This window comes from Dreissena polymorpha, chromosome 8 (assembly GCF_020536995.1).
Source record: "Dreissena polymorpha isolate Duluth1 chromosome 8, UMN_Dpol_1.0, whole genome shotgun sequence".
NCBI lineage: Eukaryota > Metazoa > Mollusca > Bivalvia > Myida > Dreissenidae > Dreissena > Dreissena polymorpha.
In genome coordinates this window covers 11,466,368-11,491,818 of record NC_068362.1, presented here as the reverse complement: position 1 = coordinate 11,491,818, position 25,451 = coordinate 11,466,368, and the positions used below count along the sequence as shown (strand labels likewise).

General features: G+C 36.2%; 1 protein-coding gene across 1 annotated transcript; it reads left to right on the top strand.

Moving 5' to 3' along the window:
* The first annotated feature begins 13,551 nt into the window (after positions 1–13,551).
* On the top strand, positions 13,552–21,692 carry LOC127842362 (NACHT and WD repeat domain-containing protein 2-like). The gene is made up of 7 exons (XM_052371823.1): positions 13,552–13,569; positions 15,037–15,141; positions 16,633–16,775; positions 18,154–18,256; positions 19,590–19,802; positions 20,593–20,763; positions 21,539–21,692. The coding sequence occupies exons 1-7, from the start codon at positions 13,552–13,554 to the stop codon at positions 21,569–21,571; spliced, it is 786 nt and encodes a 261-aa protein (XP_052227783.1). The 3' UTR covers positions 21,572–21,692.
* Positions 21,693–25,451: the final 3,759 nt, after the last annotated feature.

Here is a 25,451-nt window from a genome sequence, read left to right as displayed (position 1 = left end):
CTGACCTGGAAAGTGTCGTGCGATTGGGTGATTCTGTGGCTTACGATGTCTTGAATGCGTGTAATCGTTCTCGGGGTCCACTCGTTCTCCCTATTAAACTGCGACCACATCAAACAGTACCACAGTCTGAAAATCAAAGTGCTACAATTGGAAACAGTGGGCAAATATATCTGACTATGAGAACATCATTGTAAACAAGACACAGCTTGGAAACATTTTCAAGTGCATAAGGAACCTTTATGAATGAGCACATATTTTCCTTTTGTTAATGCTTTGAGGCCCATAACTTAAGTACTTGATGTTGACACAAAGTTTACTGTGGCATAAATGTGACACATGCATTTTTGATGACATGGCATGTTTATTTTCAAGATAATATAGTGCATGGTGAGCTTTAAGCCTTAGCCTTTTGCCGCGGAAACTACACCGCAGAACACCATAGACGCTTGGAGTGTACGCCCCCTTCCAGATGTGGCATTCACTTATTATTTCGTATTTTTTATCAAATAAATGCTTCAATCTTAGTCTTTCTTCATCGGTTAGGTGTCACATGAAGAAATATGTTGCCATAATGACTTCAAATAAGAAGAAAAAAAGAATTTATGTTTGCGGCATGTTACAAACCACTATTTTGCATACTTTTCCTATTTTTACCAACTTTTTCTACAAAACTGCAGACTTATCTTGCTTATTTAAGTATTCAAGCTCAGAAAATGTGCAAATGTAGATGCTATTACACAAATATGAGTTTAAACATTGTTTTCCAGTGCGAAACCAGCACACGTGAAATTTTCCTAAAATTAGCAATGGTTTTTACATTATTACCTCCCTTTGTTTTCCATAATCTCAACCATAGCGGTTAAAAGATATATGCAAAATTATGTTCGATTTGTTACCGCAACACATTTGTGGAATACATGTACCAATTTTCGTATGATATACACAATTTTAAAATTTTGCGTTTTGCTATTAAGGGGGCAGGGGATATATTTTTGACCAAATTTCGAGTTTCGAAAGGCCGCAAACAGTCAAATCCATTGCATCAAAACAGAAAGTGACACAAGAAAGCCTTTTTGTGTCAGTGTCATAGCATAGGCAATATACATTGAAAATACAACCAAAGACAAGGCTGGCTTCTTCACTTGTGAAACTATGGCCCTTGATCTTTCCCCCCACCCACCTCATTTTTAATGAAAAATTGAGAAATTTGACCCATTTCATGGCATGCACAGAACATTCAAACAGAATGCAATCCTAGTTTTGGCTACATTACTCACTAATTTCATCCCTGTGCTTTGTTTATTTGCCTAGAAAAGTGTCTCCCATACGTTTAGATTTTTCACAATTTACCTTCAAAATTTTGTTCTGTTTCTGCAGCGTGAAATATTGACTTCCGACAAAAGTGAAAACCTCCTTTTTGAAGATTCAAAATTGACTTGCTAGGGAGCTGTGGCTAGTTGTAATGTTTTTTTCCAAAATTTTGAGACATTCTTTCTACAACCTAACACAAGAAATACATCTTATAAATACCTAATTGATTTTTAAAGACCATAGGTAACACCTACCCTAAAGATATGTAATTTTCATGGACCCCCCTTTCACTGATATATCCCCTGCCACCTTAATGTATCTGTGTAGTCTTCACCGCATAAGATGGCGAACCCCAGTGGTTGCTGGGAGTACAAGTCCAATGTATAAATATCACACCTTCACCACACTAGTTCCTATTTACATGGTTTTCACAAGTATATCACAAGGTACATATATATACACATCACAGTCATTGCACAGTTTTCACAGGTATATCGTAAAGTACACATATATACACACGGGTTATTACAGACGTTGGGGACATATCTGACCACATGTTATTTTTTTCACACGTACATCACAGGGTTCGTATATCAGTTTAGGGACTTTGCCGGAGCCTCAGATGCACCCCAGAAAGCGTAGTAATTTCACTCGTGATGTAGTTAATTTTCACCTATGTGTTAATAGCCATTTTGTGGTCAGGTCCTCCCATAAACCAATTATCTCTGACAGCTTGACAGTGGTCAGTGGCTTATCAGTTCTAAAACTCAGAACTAAAGAGTGTTATCAGATAATATGAAAATGAGGCATTGTTACTGTATTGCTACAGTTTTGTGCTGAATGCTTTACACACCGGATTCTTAACTGCAAAATGTGCTGTGCAGTTTAGGGACTTTTCCTGAGCCTCAGATGCATCCCAGAAAGCGTAGACTAGTAATTTCACTCGTGATGTAGTTAATTTTCACCTATGTGTTAATAGCCATTTTGTGGTCAGGTCCTCCCATAAACCAATTATCTCTGACAGCTTGACGGTGGTCAGTGGCTTATCAGTTCTAAAACTCAGAACTAAAGAGTGTTATCAGATAATATGAAAATGAGGCATTGTTCTGTATTGCTACAGTTTTGTGCTGAATGCTTTACACACCGGATTCTTAACTGCAAAATGTGCTGTGGTCAGTTGCATGTGAAGAGAGATACTTTGCAAATTTTGTTACTGTGCAATGCTTAACTTACAAGATGATAATATATTTTACAATTGCTTCTTAATTAGTACTTAATCATATTCGTTTGCTAATCAGTGATTTTGCCAGTCTATTTTTTTCATTGAGAATGGGATTCTTGTTCAATGATAATTATATACAAGCAAGTATATAGCTCAAACTTGCTTGAATATTCTTAATTGCTTATGGGGAAAAAATTTCATGTAGATAGATCCATAAAAAATAATTCCCCCCATAGACCATTATTTGCCGAAGGTAGGAAAAGTTTAAAATTATCTGTTATCATCTGTTTTGTCCTATAACGAATTTTACTGACATAAATATCAGGGCAAGTTTGAGCTAGATTGAACCAATATCATGGAAAATAACCCCCAATATTTTAGGTAAAATCAAATGTCATATACAGTAGGTGTCCTGGTAATAGGGATTGGTTAAGTATTTTGCTAACAGATATATTCCAGATCAAACTCGGAGCTATTTGCAGAATAAATTTCACTTATGCATTAAAATTAGAAAAAACAACAACACAGGATTGAGACATTAAGGAGACACGGATTGTACACTTGGTTATAATCAGAGGCTTAGCTTAAGCTTCTGACTATAGATTTATTCTGTTTGCTATCAAAATGGACATTAATTTTACATTGAACATATATTCCATTTACACATGATATCAGTCCGCTGAAACATTATAAAATAACATATCTACATGTATATTCAAAACACATGTTTTATTTGAGAAATAGCAACATGTACTGTTACAATTAATTTCAAAACATTACATGTATGTAAAACTATTTAATGTTTACAAACGTTATGAGAAATACACATATAATACCAAAAACGTTATTGGCAGACACCGTAAATCAAAGAAATCAATAAAATTATAATACAATCAGTCTACTATTAATATCTCGAACTCGGTTATCTCGAGTTCCATGGATATTTATGATGTTTTATCTGAATAAAATACCTATTATTTTACATTTTTTTACTTGTATCATGTTAGGGATAACTAATAATACGTGTCCGAATTACCAGATATGCCAATAATTCGATAATTATGTGAAACCTTGTCCAATACAACTCCGAAATATTGAGAGTAGACTGCACATATATTATACATACAATTATACAATTACTATTGTTACATGAAATCAGACAAGATTTTTCGATGTGTCTTACATAAATTATTCAACTGATTAAGCCCTAAACATTCACAACAAAAAATCTGATGCCTTCACATAGAAAAACAGAAGTTTAAATGATTTCTTCTCCAACATGGTCCATGTTGCATGGCTCATCTGTTGTTGAACTGCAAGAAGGAAAGGAAAGGGGATCTAAGACTAAATCACATGATTTATATACCCATGGATTAACTTCTATATCTTATAAAGATTAACTTAACATAGATTCATATATCTGCTTTGTTAGCGTATGATAGTCGATTGAACTAAATAAAAAAATAATTCCACCAATAAGAAAAAAAGCTTCACCTGACATGTTCCGTTTTGCTGTTTGAGCCTTCTCCAGTTTTGCCTCTTGCCTGGCGGAAGTTCTTCCTCTTCCTGTGAATTTAGAAGTAAAAACCATATCCTTTAGTATTGTTAAGTAAAATGTTACCATCTATACAGTTTGGTATTTTCAATACAATAAATAAACTACATGTAATCGAGTTTGTTTAGCAATAGAGAATTAATACTGTTGTGATAAGTATTGCCTTGCTGACAATTAGTTTGATCATTTAAAGTAAACATACTGAAAAAATAATTCTGATAAATGTCACTTGCAATCCTAATTCAACTGTGAAAAGTTGAAAGTGAATGAAGCAAATCAAACATTAACCGAATTCGCTTATGTATTGTATGAAACAAAGTCCTCGCAAGGAAAAGAGAAACGCTAAAATGCGTCGTTCAAAGTGATCCATAGGTTATTACAAAGGCATGAATTGCTGCCTAATACATTTACATGTAAGTGTTCAAGATATAATGAAGCATAAAGATATAAAGATCACGCCATGCTAACCTCATTTAATAAACATATTCTTATTTCTTTTCAGACAACCCGCGTACATAAATTGGAAAATAGTCCGCACCCCCTGGCGGCTATGTGCTTTTGTTAAAAACAAAAACAAAGTGTCACTCTTGTCTCAAAATATTGTATGAATCTACCCAGCGGTTTCAGAGAAGAAAATACGCCCCGCCCAATGGCAACTATGTTTCTTTTAGATATCCATACAATTTAAGGTTCATGTAGAGGCTTCAATTTGAAAAATGTGGGACCCCTAGCATTGAACTCAAATTTGACTAAAGGAAGAGTGCCACATTGAAAATGTATACATATATGCTTTAAAGGATGTTTTTCCTTCAAACTGCTACCAATTTTGTATATCAACGTATCATAACATCCACAAAATCAATCAAAATACAACGCGATTTTAACAATAAAATATACATTATTTTCAAAAATCTGAATCATGTTTATTCCACGTATTTCGGCGGAAAATTATATAACTAGTGATTAATATCGACATTGACGAGGGCAAGTTACGCTTAAATAGTAAAAAAAAGTTTACATATCTAGAAATATCAAAACTCGAACACATGTCATTTCATCACCATGGGGGCAGCCATTTTAAATTAATAAAATAGAAAGAAACATGCTAAAAACTCACTCATCGCCTGATTGACATTCCAAACGGTTGACGATGACAAATGCATTGGATTGTACTCTTTCCGTTGATGTTTGCAAACTGCACGATCAGACCTCATAAGCACTCAAAAGAATAACTATGTAAGAAGCATTTCACCAATGTTTACAATCGTTGTCGAATCACATTACTTATATTATTGCGCATAAAATAGTACGCTTACAGACTGACAGAAAGATCGATACGTAACTCCGTTCAATTCATCACGGTATACTATTTTAATGATAATACATAATAATACATCGCTTTAACAATATAAAAGTAGAAATAATTCTTTTAAACGGAGTTTTTAATAACGAAAGTGAAAACAACGGAAGTTGGATGGATATTCTGTGAGATGCACTTCGGCTCCAGAAAAACAATACAAATAAACTAAAAAAGACGTGTGGGGGACAATTTTCAGCTGGAAAATATTTGAAATAGGGTAAGTGATGATATCTTTACGTGGTCATTTCTGTTAGTTAGTGCGATCTCTTGCTAATTAATGTTAATAGTTGTTTTACTAGTTGCCACCCAACTGTCAAAATAAGATATGTGTTTTCTCAGGTATGTGTATACACATACCCGGTTTTCTCACCACTGCACGTGGTTTCGACCGATTTGTTTTGCACGTTTTTCTACGGAGCACAGCGATGGCCACGCTTTCAAAATGGGTAGAAGGAATCGAAATATAAAATCAATCGGTTTGCCAATTTCTTTATTTCTTTATATTCCTTTACAATTTTATATGTCGTCTGCAATCTATTTCAATTTGAGATGGTTTAAAATTTGCAATTTGGTTGAGAGGTAAATAACAAAATTGTTAAGCCTTTGAAATAGAATTGTGACTCTTATTATCCACCATACCTGGATTTTTAAAAAGTAGTTACGTTTTAGTTATTTTTAGAACTTTGTTTAGGAAATTTATCAAAAAAAGGCAGTTGAATAAAAACTCATTTGTTGTCTTATGACAATAATTTTCTGTGAAATGTTGCTAACTTGACCTTGTATATGTATATAGCTTTGTATTTATTCAACTTAAGGTAGTGCATATCCTTCCTAACTTTAGATTGAGATTTTGTAAATTAGTGTAAAAATGTATTGGTTTTAAACCAAAATATGAATAAAGCACACAAATATTGAATGTCAAAAATATGTTTATGTTATTCTATCCGTCTTTAGCTTTAAAATGATATATAGTTTGACCATATTGTACCACATTGAATGAAGAAAAACAAAAGCGAAGTTTTAATGAATTTTATCCCCCCCATGAACCTTAAACAAACTTGATAAAATGTGTTTAAGTACAATGATAATACATTTTCTCTAAAAATGACAAGACATTTATTATACAATTTGTATGATTTATTTAACATTTTGCAAATTTAATTGCACAATACCTCTAAAGGCATAATTAGGGCTAGATGGGTTGGAATAATAAAAATAATAATAAATTCATAATAATAATATTTATATGATTTATATGAGCGAATCGGACCGTATAGACGTGCACTACCCGTGTAGTGAAAATTAGGTTTTATATACATTTTTCAATCGGTTCTGTGACACAAAAATATCGGATATTGTGAAAAAACTAATATGGAATATGAAACCGGTATGAAATTTTAACTTTCATCAAAAAGAAACGTTTTAAACCTATAAACTTGTTTACTAACTCATGTATATACCAGTAATACAGTCCAGTTGCCTGCATATACTTTGATTTAAACTACACGAGGAATACATGCACGGGTGACCACTATCAAATTTTAAATCTACGGAAGCGTATAAGGGATATCATCGCTTAACAAGTTCGCAGCTATTCCAGTTCTAGTTAAGGAGCAGCAAATTTTCCAAACAGTGCATATAAATAGCATTTGATCCACATAATATAGATACCCGACGGAATGGCATTTCTAAATTCAGTGATCGCGGTCATCACAGAGTTCATCGTATTAATCCACATTTTAAATAACGGTAGCCAAATACAGAGCGATTATATTGACTTGAAATTGGATCCAACGTCTTATATTATAGATCGTCGACAAACTATTGAGCATCTTTCCATTAGTGGTATTCTAATCACGAAACGTCAAACAATCATCGTTGATCGTAAACACTACGATCCAGAAGTTCGTTTCGTAACTTTGACTACACAATTTAGACCTAATCCCAAAAGTCTATTTATATTGTGTCTGTTACAATGTGGCGATATAGAGACCAATCCCGGACCCTCAACAGGAACAGCATCCTCTCAAAGAAAAAGACAACCAAAGTTCCCTTGTTCTGTTTGCTCAGGCGGTGTAATTGCTTCGAGCAAAGCAGTTAGTTGCACTCAGTGTAAAGCAAAACACATATAAGATGCACAGGCTTCATCACAGACGCAGTCTTTATCAAAGCATCCAGTGAAAACATATCTTTTAATTTTACTTGTAACAAGTGTACTTTTAATCTTCTTCCTGGAGAAACATCACTCAGGGAATCAACGGAGGAACATCCAGGAACCTGTGATCTACAAGACTGTGATAGTTTTAATCATCATTCATCGTCATCAAACTCTTCCAGTGATTTTAACTCAACGAAATTAACAAGTGATTTTAATTCTTTTGATGTTTTTAAACAAAAAGGGTTACATTTTGTCCATTTTAATTGTAGATCTCTTTTATCAAAAATGTCAGAAATTAGACTATTTGCCAGTTTATGTAAAGTACATGTGATTGCAAACGAGACTTGGTTGGACGATACCATCACAAGCAATGAAATTTGTATACCAGGTTTTAATGTCATCCGGAGAGACAGAAATCGTAATGGCGGAGGAGTGTGCTTATTTATAAATGAAAGTATTGCATTTTCGGAAAGAACTGATTTACACAGTGACACTATTGAGGCGGTTTGGGCTGAGATACATCTTGTAAAAACTAAACCTATTCTGATTTGTTCTTGCTACCGGCCTCCGAATCAAAAGGATTTTACGGAACATTTAGAAAACATTTTATCGAATTTACGATCTGATTTTGAATGGTTTATTTTAGGTGATTTAAATATTTGTTTTAAAAACAAAATGTGTTCACTGTTTAAAAAATATGCACTTTTATTAGACATTTTTAACCTACAACAAATGATTGCTCATCCTACTAGAATAACTGAAACAACTTCATCAATTTTAGATCATATCTTGTGTAATCAAAGTAATAAAGTTTCACAATATGGTACTTTACCCATAAATCTTAGTGACCATTTCCCAGTATATTGTACAAGAAAAACTAGCAAAGAAAAAATAAGTAAGCATAACACAGTTCTTGTTCGGTGTATGAAAAACTATACTGTGGAAGATTTTATTAACAAACTGAACACTTGTGATTGGAATTCTATGTTTACTGCTGACACCGTACAAGAATCTTGGTTATTTTTCAAAGACAAATTTTTGACAGTTTTGAATAGTGTAGCTCCAACCAAAGAAGTTCGTTTAAAGCAGAGAACAGAGCCATGGATGGATTCCGATATTTTAGAACTAATTAAAATTAGGGACTATTTTATGTACAAATTTAAAAAAACTAATAATAAGGATTTTTTTCAAAAGTTTTGTTCATATAGAAATAAAGTCCAAAGGTCTGTGAAGAAAGCAAAGGCAGAATATATTTGTGATCAATTAGAAGAAAACAAACACAATCCTAAAAGTCTGTGGTCTCACTTAAAATCGTTAGGTCATAGCAATAATAGTAAATCCTCACCCAATGTTGTTTTAAATGTAGAGGGCAACCTATGTTTTGAAGCTAAAATAATAGCCAATCATTTTAACTATTTTTTCACAACTGTTGCTTCAGTACTAGTTGATAAGCTTCCTACTGCTCCAAATCTATTTAATACAGCATCTAACATTTTTAAATCGTTTTACAAAGACAGAAATCCTGCTCACAATTCTTTTAAACTTCATACAGTTTCTGAAGATTTTGTTTACAAAGAGTTAAGCAAATTGAATTGTTCTAAAAGTACTGGGTTAGACGAAATCCCGGCCAGATTTTTTAAAGATTCTGCTCCTTATATCAAAACTCATATTACATTTTTGATAAATAGCTCTATTGTTAACAATGTAGTTCCCACTGATTTAAAAAGTGCTAAGGTTAAAACCACTGTTTAAGAAAGACAATAGGTCCGAGGTTTCTAATTATAGACCGGTTAGTATTTTGTCCATTGTTTCAAAAATATTAGAGAGAGCTGTATACAACCAGTTGGAATCCTTTTTAGTGAAGAACGGTCTGTTGTATGAGTATCAGAGTGGATTCAGGGGGAATCACTCCACTGACTCCTGTCTTATTCACCTGTCTGATCATATACGTGGACAAACCTCTAATGGCTGGTTTACTGGTATGATTATGTTAGATCTACAGAAGGCATTCGACACTGTAGATCATGACATTCTGTGTCGGAAGCTTCGTGCGATGGGAGTGGAGTCTGTGGAGTGGTTTCGCTCGTACCTACCTGATAGGACGCAGTCTGTACATGTTAATGCCGCTAAATCGGATTTCAAATCAGTAGTGTGTGGTGTTCCCCAAGGGCGTATACTGGGTCCTCTTTTGTTCTTGACCTACGTTAATGATATGAAAACAAGTATATCATCCAACTGTAAATTAATACTCTATGCTGATGACAGTGCTATTTTGTATTCACATAAAGATCCAAGTACCATCAGTCAAGTTTTAGGCAAAGAACTCGAGTCCTGTAGTAAATGGTTAATTGACAATAAGCTATCCCTCCATCTAGGCAAAACAGAATGTATTCTTTTTGGTTCGAAACGTAAACTCACCAAGGTGGACAATTTTCATATACAATGTAATGATCATGTTATAAAATCTCAGACGTATGTAAAATATCTTGGTTCTATTCTAGATGCTGATTTGTCCGGTACTTCTATTGTAAATAATATCGTCAAGAAGGTTAACTCTAGACTTAAATTTTTATATAGACAACGTGATTTTTTAAATAAAAGTCTTAGAAAAGGCTTATGTAATTCTTTAATACAATGTCATTTAGATTATGTATCCTCTTCGTGGTATTGTGGACTCACGAAACAGCTTAAGCACAAGTTACAAATAGTCCAAAATAAAATGGTTCGTTTTATTAACAATTCCCATTGTAGGGCATCACTTGTTGTATCGCATTTTGAAGAACTTGGTTTATTGAACGTTGAACAAAGATGCAAGCAACTTCGGCTTAACCACATCCATAAGATTTTCTACAATAAATGTCCAAGCTACATGAAAGACAGTTTTGTCAAATGTACAGATGTCCATCAGTATGGGAATAGATCCCGATTTAATTTTTATGTACCTCAAGTTGATGGCTTTACTAGTTCTTCATTTTACTACAATGGTATTACGGATTGGAATGCATTACCCGATAATATAAAGTCCATCGAATCGAAATTTACTTTTAAGAAACTTGTTAAGACACATCTATTAAATGATATGAAGGTAGAAGAGAATTACATGTATTTTTACTTTTAGATTTGTTTTATTTTATGTAATTCATTATTTTTATGTTTTTTATTCGTGTCGGTGTATTATCATGTCAACTTTTGAAAGATTCACTTAATTCGTAGAAGAAATCATGTGTAGGATCATGTCGATTATATATTAAGAACTGAAAAAACAATATATTTATAGTCACGTATAAGATCTGTTCGACTAAATCCAGGGACCCCGTTGGAAATAAGCTTTTTCATGTTTACATGTCTAAGCTTTACGGGTTATCCTGTGTATACATCATGTCGTAATCTTATTTGGATCTGTGATAAATGGCACCATTCATGTAATGCATGTTTCTGAATATGATAATAATGCAATCTATACGTTATTATTGCCTTGATTGCATTGAATTGTAAATTGCTTGACATGTATGCACAAATAAAACAAACAAACAAACAAACAAACAAAATAATAAAAACAATAATAATAATAATAAAAACAAATGCTTACCTTTTATTCTCAACATCTCAGTACTTTGATTCTTTGTAAATTCCGGTCTTACTGCTAAACAGACACAAATACCAAGACCAGGGACTCATGTGTAATATTGATGCCTTATCTCTGTGTGTTGAAGAAACAGGGGCAGAGATTTATTGCTCTGTTAATGTTCCATGTGGTGAAAGGGACCCCAGTGGTCAGCTCTGGCTGATATCCCTAATCAGCAGCCATGAAGGTGTGAAAGTAGAAAGTACTCAGGTCCAGGGGTAAAGTCTCTAGACTGATATACACACATCAGCAATTACAAACACTGAACAAGTATCTAGACCGCATGACATGCAACCAAGAAGTCCTCAGTTTCCAGACAGTTCTTTATAAAGCCTATATCTTGTAGTATGTAAGTGGAAGAATAGTCTTCGTATATGAAATTCTAACATGCACGTTTTGTCTCTATATGAATGAAGGTTTGGGACTATGATTGACCAGTCAATCAGGGTTTGGGCTAGTTGAGCAGGGGAGGTAACTTGTTTGGTGAGATCCATAGATTCCAGTATATTCCAAATTTCGCACATAACTGGGGCTCTTACCTGTTCCAGTGCAGAGCAGTGTAGCAGGAAGTGTTCGACTGTTTCATCTTCCACTTTACAGTTCGGGCACACTGCGCTTATGTCATACTGGTTGAAGCGGCATCTATTTACTTGGAGTACGTAAGTGCGGGTAAGAAGCCTGAATCTTGTAGGGAGTCGAGTTACCTCTAGTGCTGAGGAGCATCCAACTTGTATCAAAGGATGAAATTTGCCAGGTGAATATTGAATGTTCATGTATTTCAAAGAGGAATATGTGCGGGCGATCCTATCGATATATTTTTCCAATAATTCACTACCGTTTTATGTACCTTTAATCTCCACTGGGATTTAGTAAGAGGGTTTTGCAGATAATCATCAACATCTCCTAGGCCGTATTTTACAAGGAGAGGGAGCACACAGTTTATCCATGATGAGGATTTTCCTGATTTCATAGAAAGTTGTCGTACCACAATTTGGCGTTCAATACTAGACTCATTTTGGCCACATATATTGTTGAAAAAGTTTAAGATTTTCAAATGATATATTGCTTCAATTGGTAAAAGTCCTGTAAGGATAAGCACGCAGGGATCTGTTTAAAAGTATCTGTTTAATAGTTTTCCATTGGAATAGGTCCAGTTGTTTGAGGATAGTTCTCTTTGGTGTGAATATTTCTATACCGTAGGTGAGCACAGGAAGAACAAATGACTTATAAAAACCCAGCATTGATTTGTGGTCCAGACCATTGTGACCGTGCAGCCCGGCTCCAAGAAGACTGTACAGAGCACGTCTTGCCTTTGAGATGTTCCCTACTACGTTCACTTCAGCTGTTTCACAGACAGACGTCGTTCTTGTTATACCTAAATGGACGGAGGTATCCACATGATTAAGGTTAATTTCACCCAGTTTGAAGCATTTACTTTTAGGGATTGTTGTTCTTTTGGAAGGTTTGATATTTAAGGTCACAGTCTTTGTGGGTTGAAGAAGGTAACGTTCTTCATTTGCAAATGATAGGGACATATTTATCATTAACTGTACATCTGTGTGGTCTCTACCCATTAACCATATATCGTCTGCACACGCCGAGCTATTAGCGAGTACGGTGCCAATACGCCCACCTCGTCCGGTGTCGGCTAACCTATCCAGTAAAGGATTGACGTAGAGCTTGTAGAGGTCCGTAGAGAGGATCCCTCCCTGACGTACTCCTTGTGATATATCAAAGGGACCACTTATTTAGGACCTATACTTAACAACACTGGATGAGTTTTCATGCAAGGATTTGAAGAGGAGCCAATGACCGTCGTTTATACCTGCATGGTCAAGTCTGCGTAGAAGTTGTGAGTGGTCGACCACGTCGAACGCTGACTTGGCGTCTAAGAACACCACATGAGCAGAGGTTTTTAGGTCTGTACACTCACGATAGTACTCTTCCAGAATAAAAGCAGCATTTAACGGGGAAGACCCTGACGTGAAGCCTCGTTGTGAAGCGTTTTGCACTTTTAAAATACAGTCTTGAATTCTATTTCTTAAAATTGTCTCTAAAATTTTACACAGAGTAGGTAGTACTGTTATTCCTCTGTAATTCCCTACTTCGGATGGGACGCATTTCTTTTTAAAGACCGGGGTTAGGATGCCTCTTTTCAAACAGGTAGGAATTTTTCGGTTATTGAAGATAATGTTGATGATTTCAAGAATACTAGTTCTTAAACTGTCCGGGCCAAATACATTGTGCTCTATGTTAATACCAAAAATATCCTCCGCTTTACCTTTATGAATTGTTTTCAGGGCTTTTGTCAGTTCAGCAAATGTCACAGGAATCACAGGTGAGTTGGAGACGATATTGGTGATTGCGGATATCTCACATTGAACTTGACTTTGATAGGTTTTATCAAAATCGGTGTCGTCTGAGTGTTGTGCTAAATGCTCGAAGTGTGCTTTGAGCCCCTCGAGAATACCATCTGTTCCTGAGTAGAGTGTTTCTCCTACATATAGATCTTTGACCACTTGTTTCAGGGATCCTCTCTGTTTATTAATCAGTTTATAAAATAGTTTCTTGTCACATGACCTAGAGTTCATAATCTCTTGTTTCTCATCGCTCAATTTCTTAGCGGCACTAACCCTACATAGTCGCCTAAATTCCTTCTTGGCGCTCTTTCTTTCAATGAATGTCTGGTCACACGAGTCATTCTCACTACCATTCGCTTTCCATAGTTTGTTTATTATTCTGAGATTCTTTAAGGATTGAGATATTTCATTGTTCCAAATTGCTAGTTTGGGTTTAGTGTTTCTTGGTTTTTTCCTTTCTCCCTGTACTTCATGAGCTGCATGGCACATAATATTACAAATCAGTAACTGACCTTTCTATCGGTTGATTAATACGCGATCCACCACTATTGAGCTTTGAAGCAACAAGATCAGCATAGTTTTGTTTATCAATTTTGTCCCACTTTACACTATTCACAATAATTAATTTAGCCTTAGTACAGTCTCCTGATGGTTTTGCTATAAGCTTAAGTTTTATAGGTTATGTTCAACTAAAACATCGTGTAATTTCTCAAGAGTTTTTGTCTCTTCTTGCATAAAAGCCATTTAAAAATCTTAGACCTGTAATATGTGGCTATTTCCTATATCATATATGTGTATGGAGAATTTTGATGACCACAATTGCATTCTAACTTAAAATATTATGTTAAGTGTGTGTTTTCTGTTGTATGGGGCTTTTGTGGAGCAATGGTTTGTAAAAACGATGTTTTTATCGTGTCTGCATTCGTAGGTCATGCCTTTTTATTGCATTTTTTTTTCAAGACGACATATAGATCTTTAAAATTATACCATGCTTGGAACAGAAAAATGAGAGGCCAAAAACATGCTTTAAAAGTTGGCAGTATTATAATTTGTTCACGTATAGTCACTTGCTCACGAGGTGTGTGTTGTCATGTGGTTCATTTCGTCACGCATAGTCACGTGCTAACCTAGTGTTTGCAGTCACGTGGTTCGTTCTATCACGTGATTAATTTTGTCACATTTAGTCACATCCTCACGTAATGTGTGTTGTAACGTGGTTTGTTCTGTCACGTGTTTTGTTAACGTATAGTCACGTGCTTATGTAATGTGTGTTGTCACGTGGTTCGTTCTGTCACTTGGTTCATTCTGTCACATACATCCACGTGATCACGTAGTGTGTGTTTTCACGTGGTTCGTTCAGTAACATGGTTCATTCTTTCACATATAGTCATGTTCTCACGAACAGTGTGTGTTGTCACGTCAATAAACGTTCAGATGTATTGCAGAGTGCCGGGGTGCGCAGGAGAAGGCGGAGGTTGCGGGAACTCAAGGAGCACCGAATGGAGCGGCGCATGCATTCCGACCATATCTTCCACTACAACGTGCACTGGGTCGGCCGGGAAAGTATGTCGGGAGCCCAAAGACTGGTCGGCCATACATTCGCTGAACCCTTTTACACTCCGCTTTTGAGCAGGAAAGGGTTAAACTCAATTACAATTACGCACGATTTTAGACGACAATAGCCCCTTATTCCCCGCGTTTGGCTTTCACAAGCGTACGGGATCAGCTACGGACGCTCTTTTCCATTTGCAGACAATCAAACGCTTATACGCACCTTTAATAAAAGTAACAGTAACAGTGTTTTCCACTATTGGATTGTATATGCGGACGAGAAAACAAATATCGCTACTAAACATGTACACCTTCAATTCAATGAATCTAATGTCAAGACAATTACTTCTTTACCAATTTAAATGCCACGATTGATTGTGTTTTATATTAATGTTCAAATGTTAAAGCACATCCGGTTTGCGCCGCAGGTATCAAGCCGGATACATGCTAAGAGCACCGGAAGTACCTGGCGCGCCTCTGCAAGGACTTCGCGGACAACATGATCTCCCGGGTGACGTAAGCTATTCGGAATCGAAAGCTTCTGCACGTCCGACTCACCGAGGAATTTTGCAGCACATTCGGTTGTGCGCGGTGTTCCATAGACGTACCGAGATGCTGGATGTACACGCGCTCAACATTCCAACGCTATCAATTTGGAGAATCATGAGCGATTTCTCTGTTACTAGTTTGCTACACCTAATTGTGTAATGCTCTATCGTATTCAAATCTGTATACTACACTTTGAGTATGTTCGGGTTTTCAATCAAGGATCCTCCAACTGTCCAAGACAGAGTGGTGATCAGAAATAAATTGGCACCAGTGTTTATCTTAGTTTACACCTATTTATTTTAGCTCTATTGCATCGAAAGTTTCAGGCTTAAAGAAACGCTCTCGAGTCCGTTTCCTGAGTATATAACTAGTACTTGGTGTCTTTGGGAAAGATCTAGAGAACGCTCCCCCAGTGGGGGTCGATCCAGTGACCTCCCGATCTCTAGGCGGACACCTTATCCATAACGCCACGGCGAACTAAATGTTTATCTTAATAAGTAGTTGTAGAGAGTAATCAATTGGTGGTTACTTGTGTAAGGTATTTTCTGTATTAGGACTTAAATATAGTATTTGTGTTAATAGTATGTGGATGTTCGATTATTACTGTTAAACATGAAGCTAAGACAAAACGTGTGAAAGTTATAAATGACTTAAGATTTGAGCCTCGCTCTGGGAAAACATGGCTTAATGCATGTGCGGAAATGTTATTCTCAATTTAGCCTGTGGAGTCCGTACAGGCTAATCACAGACGGCATTTCCCGCTGTTGATTTTTTCATTAAAAATGGGTCTCTTTAAAACGAGAATCAAAGTGTAGGCGGAAAGTGTTGTCCTTAATTAGTTTGTTGGGACTGCACAGGCTATTATGGGACGACACATGCATTAAGCCCTGTATTCTCAGCACGAGCCCCATTTGTTGCCACTGTGCATTCTTCTCTTACAGCGGATCATATCCTACTTGATGGACAAATCGACAAAGGCCCCGCTCGTGGTGCACGGAATTAGAGGTTCGGGCAATTCCATCCTGGCGATGTCGGAACAATTGAGCAAGATCTTGCTGGCCAAGACGCCCATGCTCGTGTTAAGGTAACTGATGCCATGTCGATTTGAGCAAATCTTGAGTGCCCTCGAACTGGTGGGTGTAAAGATTCATTGGAAAAAAAAACACTTACGCACGCACGCACGCACGCATGCACTCGCGCGCGAGTGAGACGATGGATGATGGAAAATGCAGTATTTGTTTTTAAACTGTTTAAAATAAGGTTTCCTATATGAACTACCGATATAGCAGTATTGGAACTAGTAAATTTACTTATGTCATAAATAAGTTGCGAAAGAGACAAATTTATCGAATATACTTTTTTTCGTAGTTTTGTAAGACCTTTATAAATTAAAACCGATAAAGTGTTCATTAGTTTACGTGTTTGTGTATTTCGAAGTTTAGTAGGCCAGTTTTGGCCTGAGGCTTCAATAATATTTTTTCTATGATGAGTCCACGAATAAATTGTGGTCGCAGAAACTAAATAAACGCGATTTATCAATTTTGTGTAGTCCGTTAGCAGTGTATTGTGATGTCCTCTTTATCATAAGAAATAACGTCATTTTGCTACCATTTACACGCAAACGCATTATTCATATATTTCGGCTTGTTCTGGAAAAACGAGGCTTAAATCATGTGCGTAGAGTGCCTTCCCAGATAAGCCTGTGCAGTCCTCAAAGGCTTATCAACGAAGACACTTTCCGCTTGGAGCGGATTTTTGTAAGAGTTTTAATGTAAACGAAAAATTTCAGAGAACGCGGAAAGTGTCGTCCCTGAGTAGCCTGAGCAGTCCACACAGGTTAATCTGAGCCTACACTTTACGCACATGCATTAAGCCTAGTTTCTCACACACAGGTTAATCTGAGCCTACACTTTACGCACATGCATTAAGCCCAGTTTCTCACACACAGGTTAATCTGAGCCTACACTTTACGCACATGCATTAAGCCCAGTTTCTCACACACAGGTTAATCTGGTCCTACACTTTACGCACATGCATTAAGCCCAGTTTCTCACACACAGGTTAATCTGGTCCTACACTTTACGCACATGCATTAAGCCCAGTTTCTCACACACAGGTTAATCTGGTCCTACACTTTACGCACATGCATTAAGCCCAGTTTCACACACACAGGTTAATCTGAGCCTACACTTTACGCACATGCATTAAGCCCAGTTTCTCACACACAGGTTAATCTGGTCCTACACTTTACGCACATGCATTAAGCCCAGTTTCTCACACACAGGTTAATCTGGTCCTACACTTTACGCACATGCATTAAGCCCAGTTTCTCACACACAGGTTAATCTGAGCCTACACTTTACGCACATGCATTTAGCATAGTATCACAGAGCAAGGCTTCATTATTATTATGTACCTGAAACGTTAACACATCACATGACGCATATTTCTCTGGGCTGCAGGTTTCTCGGTACAGCAGTGGAGAATTCTTCCGTACTGCCTCTGCTTCAGAGTCTGGTGCAACAACTGAGTATGCTGGGGAATCAAAGCCCACGAACCGGCCTGGTATGTGTGTCATTATCATCATCATCATCATCGTCATCATCATTATCATCATCATCATCATCATCATCAGCAGCAGCAGCAGCAGCAGCAGCAGCAGCATCATCATTATCATCATCACCATCATCATCATCATCATCATCATCATCATCATCATCATCATTATCATCATCATCAGCATCATCAGCAGCAGCAGCAGCATCATCATCATCATCATAATCATCATCATCATCACCATCGTCGTCGTCGTCAATATCATCATCATCATCATCATCATCATCATCATCAATAATTTCATCATAGCAACTCACCCTTTTCTTATTTTCAGCTCGGCTGTTTTTCGGAGAAAACTCGAGGTATTGTCATAGCCAGCTCGTCGTGTCGTGTCCGTCGTCGTGTCGTGTCGTCCGCGTCTAGCTAAATCCTTAACATTATGTCAAGGTTTTGAACATTGGCTCTAACATCAAAGTGCTTTCACCTACAACTTTGAAACTTCATATGTTGTTGCACCTTGATGGGTTCTACATGCCACACATATATTTGGGTCACTATGTCAAAGGTCAAGGTCACTGTGACCTTAAAATTTTTTGAAAAGCTTTCCTTCATTCAAAATGCATCCGCAGCCGAGCGTTGGCACCCGTTATGCGGTGCTCTTGTTCTTATTATTTTTTGCTAGTAATGTTTTTCTTAAAATTTGTCTTCTTTGTCATAGTCATGCTTACATTATAAATCTGGTCGTACAGTCTTAAATATTGTAGAATGCCAGTTAACCTATGCAATACGATATTATAGAATTCAGTACGGTATTATGGAAATTTTCGTATAAAGGAAGTCTATTTCACACGCAAATTCAGATAAGGCGGAAAGTGTCTTCCCTGATTAGCCCCTGCGGACTGCACATGCTACCAAGAGACGACACTTTAGCACATGCATTAAGCCCAGTTTTCCCAGGGCGGGACTCATATGAGTCGTGTATTGAGAAAACTGGGCATAATGCATGTGCGTAAAGTGTCGTCCCAGATTAGCCTGTGCAGTCCGCACAAGCTAATCAAGGGCGACACTTTCCGCTTTTATGGTATTTTTCGTTTAAAGGAAGTCTCTTCTACACGAAAATCCAGTTAAGGCGGAAAGTTTCGTCCCTGATTAGCCTGTGCGGATTGCACATGCTAATCTGGGACGACACTTTACGCACATGCATTATGCCCAGTTTTCTCAGAACACGACAAAAATGTATATCGAGTACCATACTATTTTCTTTAAAACACTCCTTTCTTGTTTTGCCTCGTGCAAAGATAAATCGTCATGTGGATTCTTAACAATAGTTTCTCTTTTTCAGACCGTTGAGCTCCTAAAAGTCCAGTTGAATCTGCTCTTAAAGCACGGCACGGCAGAGTGCCCACTCGTGGTCATCTTGGACTCGCTTGACCAGCTGGACACCTCTCACAATGGCCGCTATTTGATGTGGCTTCCGGCCTCCCTGCCGCCTCACTGTAAGATTATCGTGTCATCACTTCCGGAGGAGAAATACGAGACGTTTCCGGCCCTCAAGGTAGCGGAACTTTTATAAAGGCAACAGGTGTACTATTATAAAGATAAAATACTATGTAAGGGGGATATTTATTCATATAAGTACTCCCGGCTGTACATTTTAAACCTTGTTATGAGTGATAAAGAGCAACACACGAACCTACATTAATATTCAGTTGTCAGTAGCCTGTCTATTAACAGTTATTTATTATTATTATTATTATTATTATTATTATCATTATTATTATTGATTTAGTAATTTATTTATGCTGTCATGTGGCTTATAGGGAAATAACATTGATTTAAAACTGAGAATTTACTGTTTAAAACAGTAAAAATTATGTTGACGTCCAAATTGTATTATTCCCGCGAAAGTCATCAGTTTATCTCCACATAGGGCGAAAGGCATAAGTTAAGAACATGTATTACATATGGTAGACTATTGATTATTTTAATCACTCGTGACCATAACAAATCAAAATTTTCACTCATGACTGCTCCATAAAGTGTTAAGATATACATTGGTTACCGTATATTTTTTCTATCTGTTTAAAACCAGTTTTTCTAGTTTACAAAAAATAAAGAAGAGTTATGTATCTACGTGTCCATTGACTATTTAAAACACTGGTGGCCACATTTTGTATTTGATTTGTATTTGAGGAATATATTACTTTTTTTTAAATACCAAACGACATCAAAATCTGTGTAGATCTACAACTTAAAAACACACCGCTAAGAAGTCCTTAAAATAATTCAGCAAACGCAAAATATTTCATTATAAACTTGTGATACATGTTTGCCGTTTTTTATAGAAATTATTTCCTGACGAGGATAGGTACATACAGGTCCCGGAACTAGATCAGAGGGATGCACACAGCATAGTGGCATCGTGGGCGCAGAAATGGAACCGGACGTTGACTCAGACCCAGATGGAACTCCTGCTGACCACATTCCGGAAGTGCCCGACACCGCTGTTCTTAAAGGTGAGTGCACGCAGCTCTGGAAAGGTTTAATAACTGGAAAATGAGGAAAATCCGTGCAGAAAATTTAAATACAATGAGCAAAGAATTTTGACACTAAATCGGGCCGATAAAGACCATTCATTCTCATTGGTCGGTTGGAGACAGTACCTACATTTCCACGGGGTTCATAAGACGTCGCCCTTCGACTTGGTGATTATAAGCCACTGCAATCGCAATATTGTCTTCGATTTGTATAATACATATTTAACGTGTAAATATCTTATGTATTAGATTCATTCAGACGGTAGTAATTCACCTACTGGACACCGCCCATGCGCAGTTTGCCCCCTCTAATTCTCGTGCTAATACGGACGGACATCAACCAATATATCGGTATTGAACCATACTGGTATTTTCTCGTTTGAATTTAATGTTTTACGAACGTCGATCTGTTGAGAAGACAATGATGTCCCATGCAATATCAACGTCGCATATTATTAAAATTAAGATAAAGCGTTTATCGCAACGGTTGAACGTCTGCCTTAAGAACTTGTGATCATAGGTTCGCTTCACCTTGATGCTTGCAGATTTTTTTTCAGCTGAGTAACACTTACGTCAATGTTCTTTAAGTGATTTTTATGAAATTAATATCAGTGGTAAATTAGCTACATTCTGCATGTAATAAGTCAAGGCATTTAAAAAGTACATGTACTTCATACACACTGCGCGTATTTGTTTCAATGCTCTGTGATAGTCTATAATTAACAGATGTGTTGTTGTTTTTTTTTCACCGCAGTTGAGCGCGGTGCAGACGGTGCGTGCGTGTTGAACTGGTACCACCGTCAATTTACGGAAAGTGCGCACGGGCTCTACTGCGCAGACGAAGCGAAGAACAAGCGTCTCCATGGCAACCTAGCTGATTTCTTCGCGGGAGCCTGGGAAAATGGTAGTATTGAGCATAATTATGATATGTTTGGACAGTTAGTCATTATATCAGGAAGAATATCACAATAACTAGTATGCAAAAATAAAAATATACGTTGAATTTTCAATGAGGCTCAATTTGCTATGTGAGTCTTTGATAATTTTTGGTCCTCCAATATAGAAGTATAATGAAGAGCATTATCGTTATCATGAGTTTTTAAACGTTTCATTATTTTCAAATAGCCGCAAGTCATTTTTAAATAGAGAATATTTATGTTGTTTTTATTATTTCACTCCCTGTAATATCGAAATTTTCACCGAATATACATGTTAGCAAATTCATGTGCTAGCTCGTGAGTATTTATACAAGTCTCGCTGTAGGAAAACTGGACTTATTGCATGTGCGTACAGTGTCGTCCCAGATAAGCCTGTGAAGTCTACACAGGCTAATCAGGAACGACACTTTCTGTTTTAAGGTATTTTTTGTTCAAAGGAAGTCTCTTCTTAGCAAAAACCCAGTTAAGGTGGATATTGCCGTCCCGGATAAGCCTGTGCAGACTTTAAGGGCTACTCTGGAAGACACTTTAAGCACATGCATTAAGGCAAGTTTTCCGAGAACGATGCTAAAATAAGCTTTTAAGTGTTTTATTCCAGGAAGAAAAAAGCTGTACACGAACGCTAAAGGGGAGGTAATAGAAGAGGACCGCTATGTGACGTCACAGCCCCTTCGCTTCGGAGAGGATGACTACAACATCCGGGCTCTAAACAATCTGCCCTATCACCGCCTGCACGCGGGTCACGTTGACCTTCTCAAGAAGGAGTGTCTCCATTCTATACATAAATGGTGACGTCACTACGTTATTGTCACCTCTATACTTAGACGCATCACGCACCTCCATTTGGAGGCATTTATGACTACGACACAAAGAAGTCCGCGGATGAATGAAGAATTTGCTTTATAAGTAAACTTTCATGTTATGATTTAAAAGTTAAGTATAATTTTGTTCAGTCTTACGGTCTTATGTTAGAAGCAATTAAAATTTTCGTAAGTTTTCAACAATTTCGCTCTTTATTCATTTTTATAAACTGTACTTTCACTTTCGGTTGTATAACAACATGTGTCCTTTATTGACGAAAGTTTGCAATAAAATAGCGTTTTCAAAACCGCTTAAAAAGTTTCAGAAGGTGTATCTGATGCGTGTTATGAATAGACACAATGTCATAGCTATATTGCCGACTAGTATGGGAACAATTTGGTATTTCAAGTGGCTCCATTTGCATTGCAAGAGAAGTTCAAATTGACTTGTTCAGTTTGTTAAATCGAGGGCTTAACGGAAAACTGCAGTATCTCCTTCTTTATTTAATATGAGTTACAACAGTCTTCCGTTCACCCCTCGAAATTTTGACACCCTAATTATATATTTTTTTAAAAGTGCCTGAGATATTTTTTTCTTTAAATAAACGAGATCAATGAAAATTTTAGTAAAAGCACAGCATTGATGTTCTATGATGGTCATTTTTTAGTGGAATAGTATGTTACAATAAAACAATTATAACTATTGTATTAATGAATTTAGATTAGGTGTCATCTTTAAATGGGGTAGTTATTCATTATATGAGATTAGCACATTATATAGTTGAAAAATAAATAACACTTTAATGACTTACCATATTAAAATAAAGTAGCATAGAATATGTTGCAGGTCATAAAATGTAAAACTGAAATTGAAGAAGCTTTACAAATATTTACACTGACAACACTGTTGGTTTTCCAAAAAAAATCCTTCCTATCTACCTGCCCTAGTTTTTTGGGGCAAATTTAAATATTATGAATATCATTGAATTAAATTATTAAAATATCAATATGTTTTGATTACATTAGCTTATTTTATTATTAATAATAAATACTTTGCAAGGAAAGTCCAATTCTGTTTTAATTAGTCTTAATTAGGTACTAGTAAAATTGAAAATATCAGTGACATCCAACACTTGGCTTATATGCGTATGAATGCATATTTTCTTTGACAGTTACATAGTACCCTATGTAATTGGATTAAAAACAACAAATAACTATAGTTCCACAACCCAGCCCATGTTGACTCAAGCTGAATTAATTCATCAATTGATCCTATTTAATTATATAAAAAACAACATGTGTAAGATTTTGAGAATATCCCATGTTTTCCCCTAGTATTCCTCTAGTACACCAACATGCAGGTCTTACTAATGATTTACATGCACTCCTTAAACAGTTTAACAAAAATAATGAATGATTAATCCAAAGAAAACAACAAACAAGCTGCTTCATATAAAAATATTACATAAGCAAAATAATCATTTTATAATAAATCAAGATTATACTTCAACCAAACCATTATAAATTTATTGTAGGGTGGGGGGGGGGGGTAATGTAAGCACTAAAACTAAAATGGGGGAAATGTCTGGGGAGGGAACATCTTAGGGGGGGCGTCCGGAATTCCTGCTAAGGGCGACAGTGTTGTTAATGTGTCTTTAGAAGAAATAACTGAAGGAAAGTACTCATTGGTGTATGCCCATCCAGAAGCATTTCTGAGCATATCAATTGGAACAGCAATATTGAGTGCATTTGAAAGAGATATAACTGTTTCATGCATTGCTTTTGGTGAAGCCCACAAGTCATGGTCCTTTAATGGTAGCTTTCTTATTAGGGAATTTTATACTTATTTTTTACTCTACAATCTAGCTCTTTTGTCATAAAATGAGAAGTTTTATTATCCAACAGGTTTTGTGTTTGAACCTCACAAATTTTATAATACCAAAGTCCCATCATATAATCATCATCACAATCAGCAGCAGCATTATCATATCATCATCATCATCGTTAGCAGCAGCATCATTGTGTTGTATTATCAGAATTAAATACAAATACAAACACAGCCATTACAACTCTTACTACTACTGCTACTAATTAATTAATTATCTACTACTACAACAAGAACAGCAACTACTACTACTGATCTTACTTCTACTACCACTAGTCTACTACTACTACTACTACTACTACTACTACTACAACTGCTACTACTTCTACTGCTACTACTACTACTACCACCACCACCACCACAACCACCACCACTACTACTACTACTACTACTACTACTTGGTACACCAGAACGTGTTGTCCATGGAGACGATAATGAGAACTTCCAGAGTATTGATCGAACCCACGCCCAGCGGACATCATTCTCTACACCATAGCGACCATGAATTAATATTTGACGCCATGTACAACATAATTCACCTTATTACAAAAAACATGGAATTCACAAAATGACTTAAAATGCTTTAAAATAAATGCAAATTTGAAATTTGAAACAAAACAACCTAAGCAATACATAATAAGAAACACTACATTATTGAAACACTGATACCATGAACATTTTAGGGTGTAACACCTTATGTACATGTACCAGACCTTTTATGTACTACCGGTACTTTGAAACTTTATGTACCACCTACATAAAATATAGGTGTTATTGTCCATTTATTCATAGCAGTCCTAATTAATTAAGGTCATTCTCTAAACATGATTAAAGTCTAAAGTAGGAAATAATTTGATTTTTTTACAGTTTGAAAATTATGGTCATTCTCTCTACTCTTCAAAGTATCACATTTCAATTATACAATATAATAAAAACATTTTAGACTTTATAATCCTTAGTCAGGATAAGATAAGAGACAAATGAATTTTTATAATTTACTTCAATTTCAGGTAAGACTAATAAATCATTTATTAAGTACTACAT

What these genes read in the sequence shown, in the direction of transcription:
- LOC127842362 (XM_052371823.1), top strand. An exon ending in AGACGTTTCCGGCCCTCAAG is followed by an intron (nt 19,803 to 20,592) that starts GTAGCGGAACTT and finishes CGTTTTTTATAG; the next exon opens with AAATTATTTCCTGACGAGGA. An exon ending in CGACACCGCTGTTCTTAAAG is followed by an intron (nt 20,764 to 21,538) that starts GTGAGTGCACGC and finishes TTTTCACCGCAG; the next exon opens with TTGAGCGCGGTGCAGACGGT.